Source organism: Curcuma longa, chromosome 1 (assembly GCF_044706935.1).
Source record: "Curcuma longa cultivar G26 ecotype Majalengka, Jawa Barat chromosome 1, ITB_CL_G26_1.1, whole genome shotgun sequence".
Classification (NCBI taxonomy): Eukaryota; Viridiplantae; Streptophyta; class Magnoliopsida; order Zingiberales; family Zingiberaceae; genus Curcuma; species Curcuma longa.
In genome coordinates, this window is record NC_133861.1 from 21,622,466 (window position 1) to 21,640,662 (window position 18,197).

The 18,197-nt window shown below is 38.7% G+C and overlaps 2 protein-coding genes and 3 non-coding genes across 5 annotated transcripts; 3 read left to right on the forward strand and 2 right to left on the reverse strand.

Moving 5' to 3' along the window:
• The first annotated feature begins 88 nt into the window (after window positions 1-88).
• On the forward strand, window positions 89-160 carry TRNAP-UGG (transfer RNA proline (anticodon UGG)). Its single transcript has one exon. It is a non-coding gene; the product is annotated as a tRNA-Pro (tRNA).
• A 3,810-nt stretch (window positions 161-3,970) lies between these two features.
• TRNAA-CGC (transfer RNA alanine (anticodon CGC)) lies at window positions 3,971-4,043 on the forward strand. The gene has a single exon. It is a non-coding gene; the product is annotated as a tRNA-Ala (tRNA).
• Window positions 4,044-8,567: 4,524 nt separating this feature from the next.
• TRNAA-UGC (transfer RNA alanine (anticodon UGC)) lies at window positions 8,568-8,640 on the forward strand. Its single transcript has one exon. It is a non-coding gene; the product is annotated as a tRNA-Ala (tRNA).
• A 1,691-nt stretch (window positions 8,641-10,331) lies between these two features.
• On the reverse strand, window positions 10,332-12,986 carry LOC141827564 (transcription factor MYC2-like). The gene has a single exon (XM_074714847.1). The coding sequence runs from the start codon at window positions 12,943-12,945 to the stop codon at window positions 10,957-10,959; it is 1,989 nt and encodes a 662-aa protein (XP_074570948.1). The 5' UTR covers window positions 12,946-12,986; the 3' UTR covers window positions 10,332-10,956.
• Window positions 12,987-15,136: 2,150 nt separating this feature from the next.
• LOC141811905 (uncharacterized) lies at window positions 15,137-17,956 on the reverse strand. Its single transcript, XM_074699986.1, has 3 exons — window positions 17,691-17,956; window positions 17,421-17,569; window positions 15,137-16,669 (listed from the first exon to the last, which is right to left on the reverse strand). Exons 1-3 carry the CDS (start codon window positions 17,795-17,797, stop codon window positions 15,555-15,557), a joined length of 1,371 nt encoding a protein of 456 aa, XP_074556087.1. The 5' UTR covers window positions 17,798-17,956; the 3' UTR covers window positions 15,137-15,554.
• Window positions 17,957-18,197: the final 241 nt, after the last annotated feature.

The window sequence follows — 18,197 nt, forward strand, 5'->3', positions numbered from 1 at the left end:
TGAGTTCTATATTGAAATGTATAACTAGTGGAGGCATGCAAATTTACAATAATAGTTATTAAAATAACAAAGAAGAAAATTAACATCAGGGCATTTGGTCTAGTGGTATGATTCTCGCTTTGGGTGCGAGAGGTCCCGAGTTCGATTCTCGGAATGCCCCTCTTTTTTCTTGACAGCCGGAGGACACTAAGCCAATTACCTATCAATTCAATCAATAATTACTCAGATCATCATAGGAACGATTCCCGTTTTTGCATGAGATATGATTCTTAGGACCTCCACTAACTTATATAGTTTTAGTATTTCTTATTATATAACAATTAATAAATAATTATATATATATTTCCAACAGAGGACTATAGTGGTTGCAATGATCTTTAAGATCGTTGGTTTGAATCCGACACATCAGAATCTTTATTTTTTAAAATCTTTTCCCCTTTTCTAAAATAAAAAAATTGTTCACGGTCTTCGTCAAATCAAAATGATATACCCTAGTACAAATCTATCTCAACTCAAACAGTTGAAATCCAGTGAACCTTTCTTGCTATTACTACTACTTATAACGAATAACCTCCGAAGTTTCATTTATTTAGAAGGAATGTTTTCTTCCCAGATTATTATTTGTGGTTTTCAAACAACTTCACTACTTACGCTGACTGATGCATGACTTTCTTCACGAATGAATATTGGTAGATTTTTCACTCCCTGGAGAAATACAAGAACGGAGAGAGAACCCTTGTCCCTTATTGTAACTCAGGGTTTCCAGTCTATGCTATCATCTAGTATTCTATTGGTGTATCTGTTTATTGAACCATTCAGGAAGGTGTGAATAGCATGCATGTTCATATCCACTGCATTATTCAGTGTCCTTTGCACTGGTCTCTCATCTTGGTTGGAGTTCCTCCAAGACCAAGAAGATAATACTTGAAGATGGATTTCAATGTCACCAAACTCACCACCAGGAGTCAAGTTTATATGATAGAGCGCTCGCTTTTCATGCGAGAGGGGTAGGGTTTGATTCCCCGGACCTCCACTAACTTATATTTTTTTACTATTCCTTATTATATATCAATTAATAAATAATTATATATATTTTTTATTATTAATTAGCTTAGTTGGTAGAGTGGATGATTTGGATGATTGTGGTAGTTCTAGGTGATTCTTAGGTTGCTGATTTGAATCCAGCAAGTCAAAATCTTTTTTTTTTAATTTTTTAATTTTTTTTCCTTTTCTAAAATAAAAAAATTAATCATGGTCTCTATAAACCAAAATGGTACACCTTAGTAGCAACCAGTCTCAATTCAAGCAATGGAGATCCAGTGGGGGATTCTTGTTATTATTATTGCTCATAGCGAATGACCTCCAAAGTTTTATGTATTTAAAAGAGATGTTTTCTTCGATTTTGCCAAACTATTTTTTATGATTTTCGAACAAACATCACTACTTACGCTAACTAATTCATGACTTTATTCACGAATGAACATTGACAGATGAGCCACCCCTTGTAGAAATACAAGAACGGAGAGAGAATCCCTGCCCTTCATCGTAGTTCAAGATTTTTAGTCTATGCTATTATCGAGTGTTCCATTTGCATATTTATTTATTATTTGTCCATTCGAAGGTGTTAGTAGTATGCAAGTTCGAATCCCATGCATATTTAGTGTCCCTTGCACTGGTCTCTTATCCTGTTTGAAGTTCCTCCAAGATAGAGAAGATGATACTTGAAGATGGATCTCAATGTCTTTCAACTAACCATTGGGGATCTAGCTCATATGGTAGAGCGCTCGCTTTGCATGTGAGAGACACGGAGTTTGATTCCTTGGACCTCCACCAACTTATACTTTTTTACTATTCTTTATTATAAATCAATTAATAAAGAATTATAGATTCTTTCTTTCCAACCAACTTTAGCTTAGTTAGTAGACGGAGGAATATTATAGTGATTGTAGATGATGCTTAGGTTACTAGTTTGAATTCGACAAGTCATAATCTTCAATTTTTAATCTTTTATAATGTTTTTCCCTTTTCTAAAATAAAAAAATAGTCATGGTCTCCATAAATCAAAATGGTATACCCTAGTGGCAATCGGTCTCAACTCAAGCAGTGGAGATCTAGTGGAGCTTTCTTGTTATTACTACTGCTCATAGCGAATGACCTCCAAAGTTTTACATATTTAAAGGGATGTTTTCTTCCTAGACTGTCTTTTGTGGTTCTCCAACAAACTTCACTACTTACGCTGACTGATGGATGATTTTCTTCACAAATAAACATTGGCACATGGGTCATTCCCCGGAGAATTAAAAGAACGGAGAGAGAACCCCTGCCCCCTCACATAGCTTAGGGTTTCCAGTCTATGTTATCAGCAAGTATTCCATTTACGTATCTATTTATTGGACCATTAAGGAAAGTGTCTGGAGCATGCACGTTCGTATCTACTCATTGTTCAGTGTCCCACTGATCTCTTATCCTGTTTGGAGTCCTCCAAGATAGAGAAGATGTTATTTGAAGAAAGATTTCGATGTTATTAAACTCATTGTAGGGGGTCAAGCTCATATGGTAGAGATTTTGCTTTGCATGCGAGAGGCATGGAGTTCGATTCTCCAGACCTCCATATTCTTTAGGTTGTTGGTTTGAATCTCGCAAGTCCAAATCTTCTTTTTTTTAATCTTTTAATTTGTTTTTTCTTTTCTAAAATAAAAAAGTAATCATGATCTCCATAAACTAAAATTATATACTCTAATGGCAATCGGTCTCAATTCAAGCAGTGGAGATCCAATGGGGCTTTCTTGCTATTAATACTACTTATAGCGAATGACCTCCAAAGTTTTACGTATTTAGAAGGGATGTTTTCTTCCCAGACTATCATTTGTGGTTCTCGAACAAACTTTACTAATTACACTAACTGATGCATGACTTTGTTCAAGAATGAACATTGGCAGATGGGTCACCCCGTGAAGAAGTATAAGCATGGAGAGAGATCCCTCACTATAGTTCAGAATTTTCAGTCTATGCTATCATTGAATGTTCCATTTATGTATCTGTTTATTTGACCATTCAAGAAAGTGTGAGTAGCATGTAGGTTCGTATCCAATGCATTGTTCAGTGCCCCTTGCATTAATCTCTTATCCTGTTTGGAGTTCCTCCAATACAGAGAAGATAATACATGAAGATGAATCTCGATGTCTTCCAACTCATCACCGGGGGTCTAGGTCATATGGTAGAATGCTCACTTTGCATGCAAGAGACATGGGTTTGATTCTCCAGGCCTCCACCAACTTATATTTTTTACTATTGCTTATTATATATCAATTAATAAATAATTATAGATTTTTTTTCCAATTGACCTTCGCTCAGTTGGTAGAGTGGAGGACTATAGTGGTTGTAGGTGATCCTTTCCGGTTCGAATCCAATAGGTTAAAATCTTTATTTTTTTAATCTTTTAATGTTTTTCCCTTTTCTATAATAAAAAAAATAGCCATGGTCTTCGTAAACCAAAATGGTATACCCTAATGGTAACTAGTCTTAACTCAAGTAATGGAGATTCAATTGGGTTTCCTTGCTATCACTACTGCTCATAGCGAAGTACCTCCAAAGTTTTATGTATTTAAAAGGGATGTTTTCTTCCCAGATTATCTTTTGTGGTTCTCCAACAAACTTTACTACTTTCACTGACTGATGAATGACTTTTTTCACAAATGAACAACAGATGGGTCAATCCCTAGAAAATTAAAAGAATGGAGAGAGAACCCCTGCCCCCTCACCGTAGCTCAGGATTTTTAGTCCATGCTATTATAAGTGTTCCATTTGCATATCTGTTTATTGGACCATTAAGGAAAGTGTCAATAGCATGCAGGTTTGTATCCACTGCATTGTTCAGTATCTCTTGCATTCATCTCTTATCTTGCTTGGAGTTCTCCAAATAAAAAGATGTTATTTTAAGAGGGATCTCGATGTTGTTGTGCTCACCATTGGGGGTCTAGCTCATATGGTAGAGCGCTCGCTTCGCATGCGAGAGGCACGGGGTTCGATTCCCCGGACCTCCATCAAGCTAATTTGTTATAATTTGGTTTGGTTTTCTTATTTTCTAAAAATTATTGTTTAAAATTATTTGTTATAGTTTGGCTTTATATTTTTCAATCTCATTCTTTGAAAATTGAGAAGTCATTTTAAAATAGAAAATGATAAAATATTATTTTATGTGGAGAATAAAACTGCGGATGACAAATAGAAAATGCAAAAATGCGACTACAGTAATACCGCACTCTGTAACCCTGATCGCACAACTTCAAATTTCTCCCTGACGCTATAACCTCATCGGACAACTCCTTCCCCCCCCCCCCCCCCCCCCCCCCCCCCCCCCCCCCGACGCCGCAACCTCATCGTACAACTTCTTTTCTCCCTGACGCCCCAACCTCCCCTACACGCGATCCTTTTCACTTTTCCCTTCCTCGCACAAGCAAGCCAACACCGCAACCCTCCTCGTGGGTCTTTTTCTCCAAGCACGATGCCACAACCCTCTCCTTTCTCCTCAAGTCTGCCGACGCCACTCATCCCTCCTCGCAATTTAGTCGACGTCAAGGTTCTATCACATTTTCCTCTATAGATTCCCAGACGATCCTGATTTTGCTGGATCTGAAACAGAGGGACCATGGCTTTTCCTTTTCCATGAATAAGATGATCTTTTTATTAAAAAAACTATTTTTTTTATAATTTTTCATATTAACAAACCAAATGTATTTTTCAATTTTCTTTTTTCAAAAATAGAAAATAGTATATCATATCAAATGCATTTTCTATTTTCTAAAAACTAGATCAGAAAATAAAAAAAAATAGAAATAGAAAATAAAAAATGAAAAAAAATCAAACCAAACACCCCCTTAATTTCTTTTCCTTTTCTAAAATAAAAAAAGGTAATCATGGTCTCAGTAAATCAACATGGTACACTCTAATGGCAATCGATCTCAATTCAAACAGTGGAGATCCAATGGGGTTTTCTTGCTATTACTACTGCTGATAGTGAATCACTTCCAAAGTTTTACATATTTAGAAGCGATGTTTTCTTCCTAGACTATCATTTCTGGTTCTCGAACAAACTTCACTACTTACGTTGACTGATGCATGATTTTCTTTTTGAATGAACATTGGCAGATGAGTCACCCCTTAGAGAAGTATAAGAACGGAGAGACAACCCTTGCCCCTCACCATAGTTCAAGGTTTCTAGTCTATGCTATCATCTAGTGTTCCATTTGCATATCTGTTTATTTGACCATTCAAGAAGGTGTTAGTAGCATGCAGATTCGTATCCAATACATTATTTAGTTTTCCTTGCACTGGTCTCTTATCATGTTTGGAGTTTCTCTAAGATAGAGAAGATAATACCTGAAGATGAATCTCGATGTTTTTGAACTCACTAAATAGGGTTTGGCTCGTATGGTAGAGTGCTTGCTTTGCATGCAAGAGGCACGGGGTTCTATTCTTTGAACCTCCATCTACTTATATATTTTTTACTATTTCTTATTATAAATCAATTAATAAATAATTATAGATTTTTTCTTTGCAATCAACCTTATCTCAATTGGTAGAGCAGAGGACTATAGTGGTTGTAGGTGATCCTTAGGTTGCTGATTCGACGAATCTGACATGTCAGAATCTTTATTTTTTAATCTTTTAATACTTTTTCCTTTTCTAAAATAAAAAATAGTCATGTTTTTCATAAACTAAAATGGTATACCCTAGTGGCAATCGATCTCAACTCAAGCAGTGGAGATCCAGTGAGGCTTTTTTAAAATATTTTTTTCCTTGTCTAAAATAAAAAAATAGTCATGTCTCCATAAATCAAAATGGGATACCCTAGTAGCAGCTGGTCTCAACTCAAGCAGTGGAGATCTAGTGAGGCTTTCTTACTATTACTACTTCTCATAGTTAATAACCCCTAAAGTTTTATGTATTTAGAAGGGATATTTTCTTCCCAGACTTTCTTTGTGGTTCTCTAACAAACTTCATTACTTGCGTTGACTGATGGATGACTTTCTTCACAAATGAACATTGGCAGATAGGTCACTCCCTAGAGAATTAAAAGAACGGAGAGAGAACCCCTACCCCCTCATCGTAGCTCAGGGTTTCCAGTCTATGCTATCATCAAGTATTCCATTTGCGTATCTGTTTATTAGACCATTATAGAGAAGATATTATTTGCAAATGGATCTCGATGTTACCAAACTCACCAATGGGGGTCTAGCTCATATGGTAAAGTGTTTGCTTTGCATGTGAGAGTCATGGGTATTGATTTCTCGGGCCTCCGCCAATTTATATTTATTTAATATTTTTTATTATATATCAATTAATAAACAATTATATATTATTTTATTGACTTGAGCTCAATTGGTAGAGCGGAGGATTGTTGTAGTTGTAGGTGATGGTCGTTGGTTCGAATCCGGCAGGTCGGAATCTTTTAAATTTTTTTCCTTTCTAAAATAAAAAAAAAAACTATGGTGACATATAATTGTCACTATAAATAAGAACCATGATTCCAACAGTAGTAATTAGTATTGACATAATCGAACTAAGTGGATCGATTAAATATCCGAACTCTAAGGAAAAATCATTATTGATGGTCCAAGACCATAGATATTGATAGATGGAACTTCCATTTATTTCTTGAATAGATAAATTGGCTGAAAATACCATAGCTATACTTAAGAAAAAAATACTAGGAAAAGCCCATATACGACGAATATTTTTTGTTGCTGTCGGAATAAGTAGAAGCCCGAATCCTATTGACATAGTAACTGGAAGTGGAAGAAAAGTTATTATCCAAGTAACCATGGTCTACATAAACCAAAATGATACACCCTAATAGCAATCGATCTCAACTCAAGCAGTGGAGATCAATTTTCTTGCTATTACTACTGCTCATAGCGAATGACCTCCAAAATTTTATGTATTTAGAAGGTATATTTTCTTCCTAGACTATCATTTGTGGTTCTCGAACAAAATTCACTACTTACGATAACTGATGCATGACTTTCTTCATGAATGAACATTGGTAGATGGGTCACCTCCTAGAGAAGTATAAGAACAGAGAGATAACTCCTACCCCTCACCATAGTTTAGGATTTCTAATTTATAATCGACCGTAGCTAAGTTGGTAGAGTGGAGGATTGTAGTGGTTGTAGGTGATCCTTAGGTTGCTGGTTCGAATCTGGTAGGTTGGTTCGAATCGGGTAGGTTGGAATGATCTTGTTTTTTTAATCTTTTAATTTTTTTTCTTTTCTAAAATAAAAAAAAAAGTAACCATGGTCTTCGTAAACCAAAATGGTACACCCTAATAGGAATCAGTCTCAACTCAAAATGGAGATCCAGTGGAACTTTCTTGCTATTACTACTACTAAATGACCTCCAAAATTTTATGTATTTATAAGGGATGTTTTCTTCCCCGACTATCATTTATGGTTTTCAAACAAAATTCACTACTTACGATAACTGATGTATCTTTCTTCACGAATGAACATTTGTAGATGGGTCACCTCCTAGAGAAGTATAAGAACGGAGAGAAAACCCCTACCGCTCACTGTAGTTTAGGATTTCCAGTCTATGCTATCATCGAGTGTTCTATTTGTGTATCTATTTATTTGACCATTCAGGAATGTATTAGTAGCATGCAGGTTCGTATTTAATGCATTATTTAGTGTCCCTTGCACTAGTCTCTTATCTTGTTTGGAGTTCCTCTAAGATAAAGAAGATAATACCTAAAGATGGATCTCAATGTCTTTCAACTCACCAATGAGCGTCTGGCTTATATGGTAGAGTGTTGTTTTGCATGCGAGAGGCACGGGGTTCTATTCCACAGACCTCCACCAACTTATATTTTTTACTTTTCTTAATTATAAATCAATTCATAAACAATTATAGATTTTTTTCTTCTCGATCGACCTTATCTTAGTTGGTAGAGTAGCAGACTATAGTAGTTATAGGTGATCCTTAGATTGCTAGTTCAAATTCAACAAGTCAAAATCTTCATTTTTTAAAATCTTTTAATGTTGTTTCCCTTTTCTAAAATAAAAAAAATAGTCATGTTCTCCATAAACCAAAATGGTATACTCTAGTGACAACCGATCTCAACACAAGCCGTGGAGATCTAATGAGGCTTTCTTGTTATTATTATTGCTCATAGCGAATGACCTCCAAAGTTTTATGTATTTAGAAGAGATATTTCTTCCCATACTTTCTTTTGTGGTTCAAACAAATTTCATTACTTATGCTGACTAATGGATGACTTTCTTCACAAATGAACATTGGCAGATGAGTCACTCCCTACAGAATTAAAAGAACGGAAAGAGAATTTTTGCCCCTCTTCTGCAAAGAAGATTTACAATCTATGCTATCATCGAGTGTTCCATTTGCATATTGGTTTATTGGACCATTAATGAAAGTGTCAATAGCATGCAGGTCCGTATCCATTTTATTGTTCAGTGTCCCTTATACTGACCTCTTATCTTGCTTGGAGTCCTCCAAGATAGAGAAGATATTATTTGAAGATGGATCTCTATGTTATAAAATTTATCATTGGGGGTCTAGCTCATATGGTAGAGCGCTCGCTTTGCATGCGAGAGGCACAGGGTTCGATTCCCTGGACCTCCACCAATTTATGTTTTTCTAATTATTTTTTATTATATATCAATTAATAAACAATTATAGATTCATTTTTTATTAATTGGCCTTAGCTTAGTTGGTTGAGCGAAGAACTATAGTGGTTACAGGTGATCCTTAGGTCGCTTGTTTGAATTCGACATGTCAGAATGATCTTATTTTTTAATCTTTTAATTTTTCCCCCTTTGCTAAGATAAAAAAAGTAACCATGGTCTTCGTAAACCAAAATGGTACACTCTAATAACAATTGGTCTCAACTCAAGCAATGGAAATCCAGTGGAGTTTTCTTGCTATTAGTACTACTCATAGTGAATGACCTTCAAAATGTTACGTATTTAAAAGGGATGTTTTCTTCCCAGACTATTATTTGTGGTTCTCAAACAAACTTCACTATTTACATTGACTTATGCATGACTTTCTTCACAAATGAACATTGGCAGATGGGTCACCTTTTATAAAAGTATAAGAACAGAGAGAGAACCCCTATCCCTCACCGTAGTTCAGAATTATATATCAATTAATAAACAATTATAGATTTATTTTTATTAACCGACCTTAGTTCAGCTGGTAGAGTAGAGGATTGTAGTGGTTGTAGGTGATTCTTAGGTTGCTGATTCGAATTGGACATGTCAAAATGATCTTTTTTTTAATCTTTTAATTTTTTTCCTTTTCTAAAATAAAAAAAGTAACCATGGTCTCCGTAAACCAAAATGGTACACCCCAATGGCAATCAATTTCAACTCAAGCAGTGGAGATCTAGTGGGGCTTTCTTGCTATTACTACTGCTCATAGTGAATGACCTCCAAAGTTTTACATATTTAGAAGAGATGTTTTCTTCCAAGACTATCATTTGTGATTCTCGAACAAACTTCATTAGTTACAATGACTGATGGATATCTTTCTTCACAAATAAACATTGACAGATGAGTCACTCCCTAGAGAATTAAAAGAATGGAAAAAGAACCCCTGCCCCTCACCGTAGCTCAGGGTTTCCAATCTATGCTATCATCGAGTGTTCTATTTGCATATCTATTAATTGAACCATTAAGAAAAGTGTCAGTAGCAAGTAAATTCATATCCACTACATTATTCAATGTCATTTGCACTGATCTCTTATCCTGCCTGAGAGTCCTCCAAGATAGAGAAGATGTTATTTTAAAATGGATCTCGATATCATCAAACATATTACTGGGTTCTAGCTCATATGGAAGAGCGCTTGTTTCGCATACGAGATGCACAACGATTGATTCCTCGAATGTCTACCAATCTATAATTTTTTACTATTTCTTATTATTTATCATTTAATATACTATTATAGATTTGTCTTAACAACCAACTTTAGCTTAGTTGGTTGAGCATAGGACTATAATTTTTATAGGTATTAGGTGATTACAGGTCGGAATCCTTATTTTTTTTTAATCTTTTATTTTTTTTCTTTTCTAAAATCAAAAAAAATTAGTCATGGCCTACGTAAAATCAAAATTGTACACTCTAATTGCAACCGATCTCAACTCAAGTTGACAATTTTCTCAGGGGAAAGTTGTTCTTGCATCCTGCTAAAGCATAAGCCATGCTTACTCTCAACACATGATGAACTCATCATCAATACACTAAAGTAACTAAATTTGCTATTCATTCACCTTAGAAATACACTATTTCTAAGAAGTCACAAAGCAACAAAATTTATAAATACCAATAAAAAGAGACCATAAACTAACTAACTATAATGTACAAAATACAATACTTCAACCATTTGATACATTAAATATCAAATGATATTTACCAAACAAGTAAGTTTATGCTAGATATACACCTGAATTGATAGTTCCAGTGCATTTCCCAGGTTCTCAAGCTAATAGAATTAAGATTTCTTCTGCTAATCACACATTGCAATGTCAATATGTATATTATAGGGACATAGAGTGAAGCAGTCAGAAGCTGCATACGACATGAACATCCTCTCCACCTCTAATGGCAGCTTCACCTCTTCTGTGGAAGTGTCCATCATCTGTTACTGTTGCTCAGATAATTCATAGCGGATACAGGAGCTGCAATCCAACTTGCAGCACTAAAGCCGGAATCCATGTAAAGATTGATATACCATGCACTAGCTATGCACTGTGCAGTACTTGAACTGAAACATTCAAGAGCACTGGAACATGAGATAGCACATAGAAGCAGCTTCACCTCTCTTGTGATGAAGAAGAAGAGTATTCACAACTTCATGGACGAACCGCGGCAGAAATCATGAGCTATAACCATACTACATTGACTGTTGCCTGATCTACAAACTCTTCCCCACAATTACTATGAGGTCAATCGAGAGTAGAGGGCAGCATTAAGCTGCTCCTGTGTGTACACTTGGCTGGACATCTTGACTGTGGCCTGCTGGATCATGAGGTCCTTGACCACGGACACACTGGCGTAGTGTACTTCTAGATCCAGCTCTTGCAGCGCAGCCATCAGCGTCGCGGCCGGGTGATTCCTTCTTTGGCACTGCACTCTTATCATGGCCTCTAATCCCAGTATCTTCACTTCCAACTCCACCGCAAAGCACCGGCTTGCACCATTCGTGGCCTTGAGGTTGTACCCAGTTGGCCGAGCAGGGGCGGATGCGTGTTGTTGCTTGTGGGCATCCGCTTGTGCATGTAGTTCCTCCTTCTCGAGGTCCAAAGCTTGAATCTTTGACCGGAGTTCTTCGATGTATAAGACGGCGTCGCCGAGGAGGGAAGCTTTGTCCATCTTGGACACGTTGGGGACTACGGCGCGGAGAGCGTAGAATCTCTGGTTGAGCTTCTCGCGGCGCTGCCGCTCGGCTTCTACGTGGTTTAGCGGTTCCTCACGGCCGTTGGCAGGCTTCCTCCCGCGCTTCTTTGGTCGCTTCTCTGGTTCCACCACTCGGCTGCTCTCCACTTCCCGCATCGAGGCGTCGAGGTCGGACTGATCGGAATCCGGGCCGTCCGGAATCGCGCCGCCGCCGGAAGACATCAGTTGACCATTGGAGGGCGGTCTAGTCGGAGCCGAAGAGAAGGAAAGCATCGCCTCGTCGTTATTGGTAACACTGGATACCGCCCCGGTTGATTTCTTGTTCTTCTTGTTGTCCACTGCGGCTGCGGGGACGGCGGCGGTTTGGGGGTGGGAGAAGAGGCTCCCTGCAACTGCAACTGGGGCGACCAAGGAATTCTTCTTGCTACCAGAAAAATTGAGGATTTCCCTGGAATCCGGCTTGAACGACTGAGGAGCGATGGATGGATTCGAGTTGAACTCTGAAAAATTGAAGTCTTTGGAGAAGAAAGAAGATTGGTTCTGCGGGTTATTCTGGTGCTGCAACTGTTGGTGCTGTTTCTGGATTTGGACCGAAGAGCTAGGGTTCTGAGTGAGCATGCTGGAGCTAGGGTTGCTTTCGAATTGAATTGGGGCTTTTCTGACGGACATGTCGGCGGTGGCAGAGATGGAGTCCTTCATTTCAATCACTGCAGGATCTGTGAGCCAAAGCACGGACGGATCGGTCTCCTCCAGTTCAGGGGCTGTGGTAGCTGCTGCAGATTGTGGTGTCAACCAGGATGGCGAGGCGCCGCCTGCTGCAGAAACGGATGGGGCGTCGGGAGAGTTGAAGTTGAAGTGGGCGCGGATCTGGCCCATGATCTCGGTGCTGTGGGCGATGAAATCGGCGGAACCGAGCTCAAGAACGCCGGAACCAACAGGGATACAGACCATAGTCTGGAGGCCCAAGGCCTGCGCCTGGCGTGTTCGCTCGCATGTCGCCGCAGCAAGGCGGCCAGCGCCGGCAATCCAGGAGGGGTTACCGGCACAGAAAACCTGGCCGGGGATCCCGCTGCCGTTAACGAAGGACTGAGTCATGGACACAAGGAAGAACCACTCCGTGTCGGTGACTTCCTCATCGACGGCCTCATCGGTCCCGGAGGGCCCGCCGCCGGAAATGAGCGAGTTGAGCTCGCGCAGGACGCGCTTCCTGTAATCCTGTTCGGCGGAGGAGGACGCGGTCCCAGACCGCTGCTTCCGCTTGTGCTCCTCGCAGCCCTTGTAGTAACCGTCGCCCCAGCCAAGCAAGGAGGCGCCGGAGGCGGCGTCCACAGAGGACTGCCAGTAGATGACGTAGGTCCAGGACTCGCGCGCCCCGTCGATAAGAGCCTGCAGGCGATGCTGGAGGGAGTCCTGGGTGGAGGGCGGCGGTGGCGGGGGAGTGGTGGGAGGGAGCCAAGGGAAGCCCTGGAGGTCGGCGGAGGTCATGAAGGCGTCCATGGCGGAGGCGCTGTCGTCGGTCCACAAGTTCATGATCTCGTCTGAGTTGAAGTCTTTAAGATGGAAAGCAAGAGACGCGGAAGAAGGAGGTCTCCGCCTCAGCCTCACCTTCACGGAAGCTCGCGCGATTCAGCTTTTTTTTTTTTACTACTATTTCTGGATAATAATTAAATTACCTAAAATATCTAAGGGAATTTAATCCAATTTATCAGTTTACCCCTCCTAATATTTATTATTGATCATCGCCTCCACAGATGCAGTGTAGACGTGTAATAGTGAAATATTCAAAAGAATAATAATGCATATGCCTAGATTAATAGTTCTGTAAAAAGGTGCATATGCCTAGATCATCTGTCTCTGTAAGAGGTTCCTTAGTGGCTCTACACGATCGGCCCCATGATCATTTATGAGGAGGTAAATCAAAAAACTGTAGTTGGTCACGACGCAGAAGGATATTGTTTGACTTCGTCAGGATTCGAATCCTTGTCCTCTTCTGTAATTTTACTGCGTTGTAACCAACTCAGTTATGTCCCGAAGGCATATGCTTAGATTATCAAACAATTAAAAAATCATCCTCATAAATGTCTCTAACTACTATTTAATTTATCACCAATAGCCATTAAGGCGAGAGGATTAACTTGTAAAAGTTATTTTTGTAAGTGAAAAGTGAAAAGGAATATTTTGGAAGAAAACGGCAAAATCTAGCATTTATCCGAAGATGCAGATGTATGTAATGGAGGTGGTGGTGGCGGCGGCCACGAGGAAGCAAGAAGCTTCCTCCTCCCTTCGTTTTTTATTCATAATTACAACAATTTAATATTTTGGTTTTTTTATTAATTAAATTAAAAATAATATGGTTGCTATTGCGTTCTCTCCGTGTCTCCTTCGAGATGGAGGGGAGGTGGGTGGAGGAGAGACCACGCACGTTTTTTTCGCTGCGCTCGTCGTCACGTGGCCGGGACGCCGTCGCCCCCACGTCCTTCTCCATGTGACTTTATTTATTTATTTATTCAATTCTATTATTCTATTCAATTTGCAATATTTAAAAATAAAATAAAATAAAAATAAATCTTCAATCTACCAGATGCTCTGCTGGGTCGACATTAATTTCTTTATTTTTTTAAGTTACTTTAAAATTGATATATTTTAGGTAAAAGTTGTTTCCTTTTGTGTGTTTACTCTATGAGACAATGATCCTAAAGCAATAGCAAACGATTCCACTAGATGCAATGCCGTGTTAAACGATAATAAATATGGACGAAGCTTGTGAGGATGAGACGATAACAACAAGCAAGATGATGCAACTAGTGTATAAGTTGAAGGAATAATATCTTCCCTCCACTTTGTAATATCTACTTTAAAAGAAACTATTTATATCTTCATTTACTAGCACATATATATTTGACATTTCATTACCTATGAAAAATTTGCATGTTCTAATATTATTTTTATCTTGCAGATGTGCTTTGAATTATCGTAAAATTTTGTATACATATATAACATATGAGTAAATTCCATCATTTTAAATTAATCCTTCCGGTGATTAATCATTGTAATGATTATGTTACAAGTTTAATTCTTTTAATCTAAATTAATACACCATACTAAATATTAATATTCAAAAGACTAAAATACATCATCATCTAGTACTTGAAAATAATAGAAATACTATATATATTAAAAAAAATAAAGGCTGATAAGAAACTCTGCTACCTAAAAGTTTATTTTGTCGAAAACATGATTGAAGATAATTTAAAATAAAAATATATATTACCTTTGTGGACGGAATCGATTCAAAAAAATTAGATAGCTGAATTCACAAAAAAAAAAATTAAAAAGAAAAAAAATAAGTGCAGATAAGCACAAATTTGACTGATTGGTGAAAACTCGTTTTCTTCACACGTCGTTCCACCTTCAAATTGAATAAATTAATGGCCTGTTGACTATAAAATAGAGGAGCAAAAGGAAACGCCGTCATTTTGCATTGAATGCAAAGTTGTCCGCCGTGCATGTGATACATGCATGCTTTCTTAATCCGAATTTCTTAATCAAAATCCCATTCGCGGACAAACGCAACTCGTCGTATGCGTCGACGATTGCAGTCCAAATTATGATACTCGTATTATTAAATAAGTTCACTGAGAAATTCCTTTATAAATTCTCCTCCCTCGATCTCCATGATCTCCATGTGCGTGTGCAGTCGTTCAGGTTTGTTGCACAAGCTGCATGCGCATCCTTGGGTGAATTCCTTCTCCACTGCTGCAGTCCAAGAACACTAGAGCATAAAACAACAGAGGTAATTGAAAGTTCACATTATCGGTTTTCATAAGGACAAGGGAAAATGCTAGTCAATATATCTTTGCATGACAAGTTTTTCTTTTATTCGAGTAGCCACCCAGAGATTTTACCTTTGTGAATTACTTGGGCAAAGAGATTATTTACAATGCATTTGCAGCAAAAAGTAGGTTTCCCACCAAAAAAAAAAAGATAAAAGAGAACTAAATCCTGGTTGGTCGATTCACCTCTTGTTAGCAAGCTCAGTTAGAGAGTTCTTCAGCATTCCGACTAAAGCTGCGTATAGTTTTCAAAGTTTCAGACAGCGCTGGCACATTTATTTATTTTAGTGTGCATACCGTTGTACATCACCAGGATTGAAAATAATTCTGACCGTGAAGATGGTCACAACACACTGAATTTTGATCAATGTTAGGCTGTGAAACCAGAGGATCAAAGGAGTGTGTTGACCAGGCCTCAATATCTGATGCGGGATCAGACGTCCAAGGTCTGTGCTGCCAGATGCAGCCCAATCTTTGTTGCTGCTCATAGTTTCCAGCTCCAAAAGTAGACATCAAGTTATCCATGTTCTGATGCTGCTGGTTTGGTGTGATTATTGAATTCCTTGACAAATATACAGAATCCTGATTTAAATCCTGCGGGTACTGCTGTTTACAGTTTACAGCTCTGAAATTAGGCATCAAGTGTTGCATTCCAACCTGTTGGTGCTGCTGATTTGGTGTGATCATTGAATTCCTTAACAAATAGAGAGAATCATGATTCATATCCTGCAAGTACTCCCGTTGGTTAGGAGCCATCATTGAATTTCTTGACAAGTGCAGAAAATCCTGGTTGGCCGGTTGCATGACAGGCAGACTATGCTGCACCTCATTAGGCACCAATCTCAAATCACTAGACTTCACTACTATGCCATGCCTATCACTGAACCTTGAATCCAAAATTGGCTCCTGCATATAACCCAGCCATGAGCTAAGGATGTCTGTAGATGGTACAAAAGAGTTATGCCCGAAACATGGCTGTAAACCTAGACGAATGTCTGGATGACACTCTGGATTAAGGTTAAATGTCTTCTTCCTTGAAGCAACAAGAGGCTCAAACATCAAACGACCATTTTCTTGCTTCTCTACAAGCCACTTTCCAAGTTTAGGAGAATAAGGTTTTGAATTTTGTGAATCTGATAAAAAAGATTTGGTTATGGGACTTGAATACAGCTGTTCGCACAGCTGCATCACTGAAATTAATTCTTCTGGTTGCTCCTTGGCTGAGCTCAAAGGTGCTCCTGACCATCTCGGCTGCACCTGCCTTTCAGACACCGAGATATTATCAGACAAAAATTGGCATGTTTTATAGACTCCGTACTCTAAGATAATCTTCATTTGCATTCTTTCTAAGGCCTCATCAGCCCTTTTCTTGTCTTCTTCAAACGTTCCTTCTGGATTTTTATCCCTCATGCTTATATCAGCTGTAAAGTGATACTCATAGTATGGTTAAACTTCCCTAGAGAAAAAACTACTTAAACTCGATAACCAATTAAAATGCAAAAGCCCCTAGTGTATTTAACAAGTGAGGTATATATCCACCTGAACAGCATATTTATTTCAACATAACTCAAAACCTCCAACAGCTTGATTCTGTTGGTTACCCTATAAAAATATTAAATGAATAGTAATTACAAAAATAATTACTATTGGAAATCCATATAGAGGATTGATCTATGCTTTCCTAGTTAAATTTACTTTATAAAAGCATTAACAAGCCAAATCACTGCCTTCTGTTTGGCTAAACTGTAAAAATCTGGGCTGAACACATGCCACTAACCCAAATTGTCATTCCTACTCTTAGATATGAAAGTAATAGCGATAGGAGATATGGGTGGTCAACCAACCATCATGGTTTTAATCACTCTTACCGCAAGTGACAATTATGACAGATCTATATACTCAATTTCATTTTGCACTAGTGGAAATTGTTATCTATCTTTATTTCAAAATCCTCTAAAAGAAACTGTTTCTTTTCCATAGTCTCTCGTTTCTGTTGCATTGTGGAGCTTAAGTACGTGCTGTTTTTTTTTTATTATTTGATGTACACCTTCTTCTGCAAAATTGACAATGTGGTAAAGAAACCTAGAAAATCTCATCCTTGGTTGCAAAATCCAAATAGAGCATAAGCACAAAGCGAATAACGCAAGAAAAACAGGGAACGGAGGAACTCACCGCCAAAAGGAACGAAATCCCAAAAACACCAGGCATCATCCGTCATTTCCCAATCGAAAACTGGTTCCTTGTAATCGACCAACACGTCGCCGACGGCACGAACAAAATATCCCGACGACACCATCGAAGGCGATCTCGGTAACGATAACCTGAATCATAACAAGAAAAAAGACACACGAGGAAGACGAGGAGAATCGAGAGCAAATTTAACAGGAAGGGGAAAGTTTCTTCGGAGAAAGATGAGCAGGCGGCATCGCAGTTACCGAATACCTGGGTTTCTTCTGAGGCGGCCCAGACTTGATCTCCCGTATTTTAAAAGACGCATCCTCCAATCTCCGCCTCTTTCTTCTGTCGTCGAAGCTTCTCCCTCGCATCATCGCCGCCGGCTTCCGATTCGCTCTTGGCCGCGACCACGAACCTTATGGCGCTGCTTAAATGGCCATGGCGTTTGTCCATCGAGACCGTACGGAAGAGGATTGCGGATCTTGAAGACGCTGCCGTTGGTAACTGAATCGGTTGAGGGAGAGCCATGGAGCGATTCGTCGTCGGCGGAGGAGCGAGGGCCTCGGTCTCCGGGAAGGGAGCCGCGGGGGTTTAATTCAAGATTAACGAAAGAATCGAGGATTTTAATCTGATCTTGCCCGGTTCAAGTAAACCCTGTTGGGTTGGGCCGATAAGTGGGCCTTGATCCATAATCTGAAGCGACTCTAAGATCCGAATGTGTAAAATTAAATAATAAAAAACTAAATTAGATATTAATATTTTTGTCGGCAGATT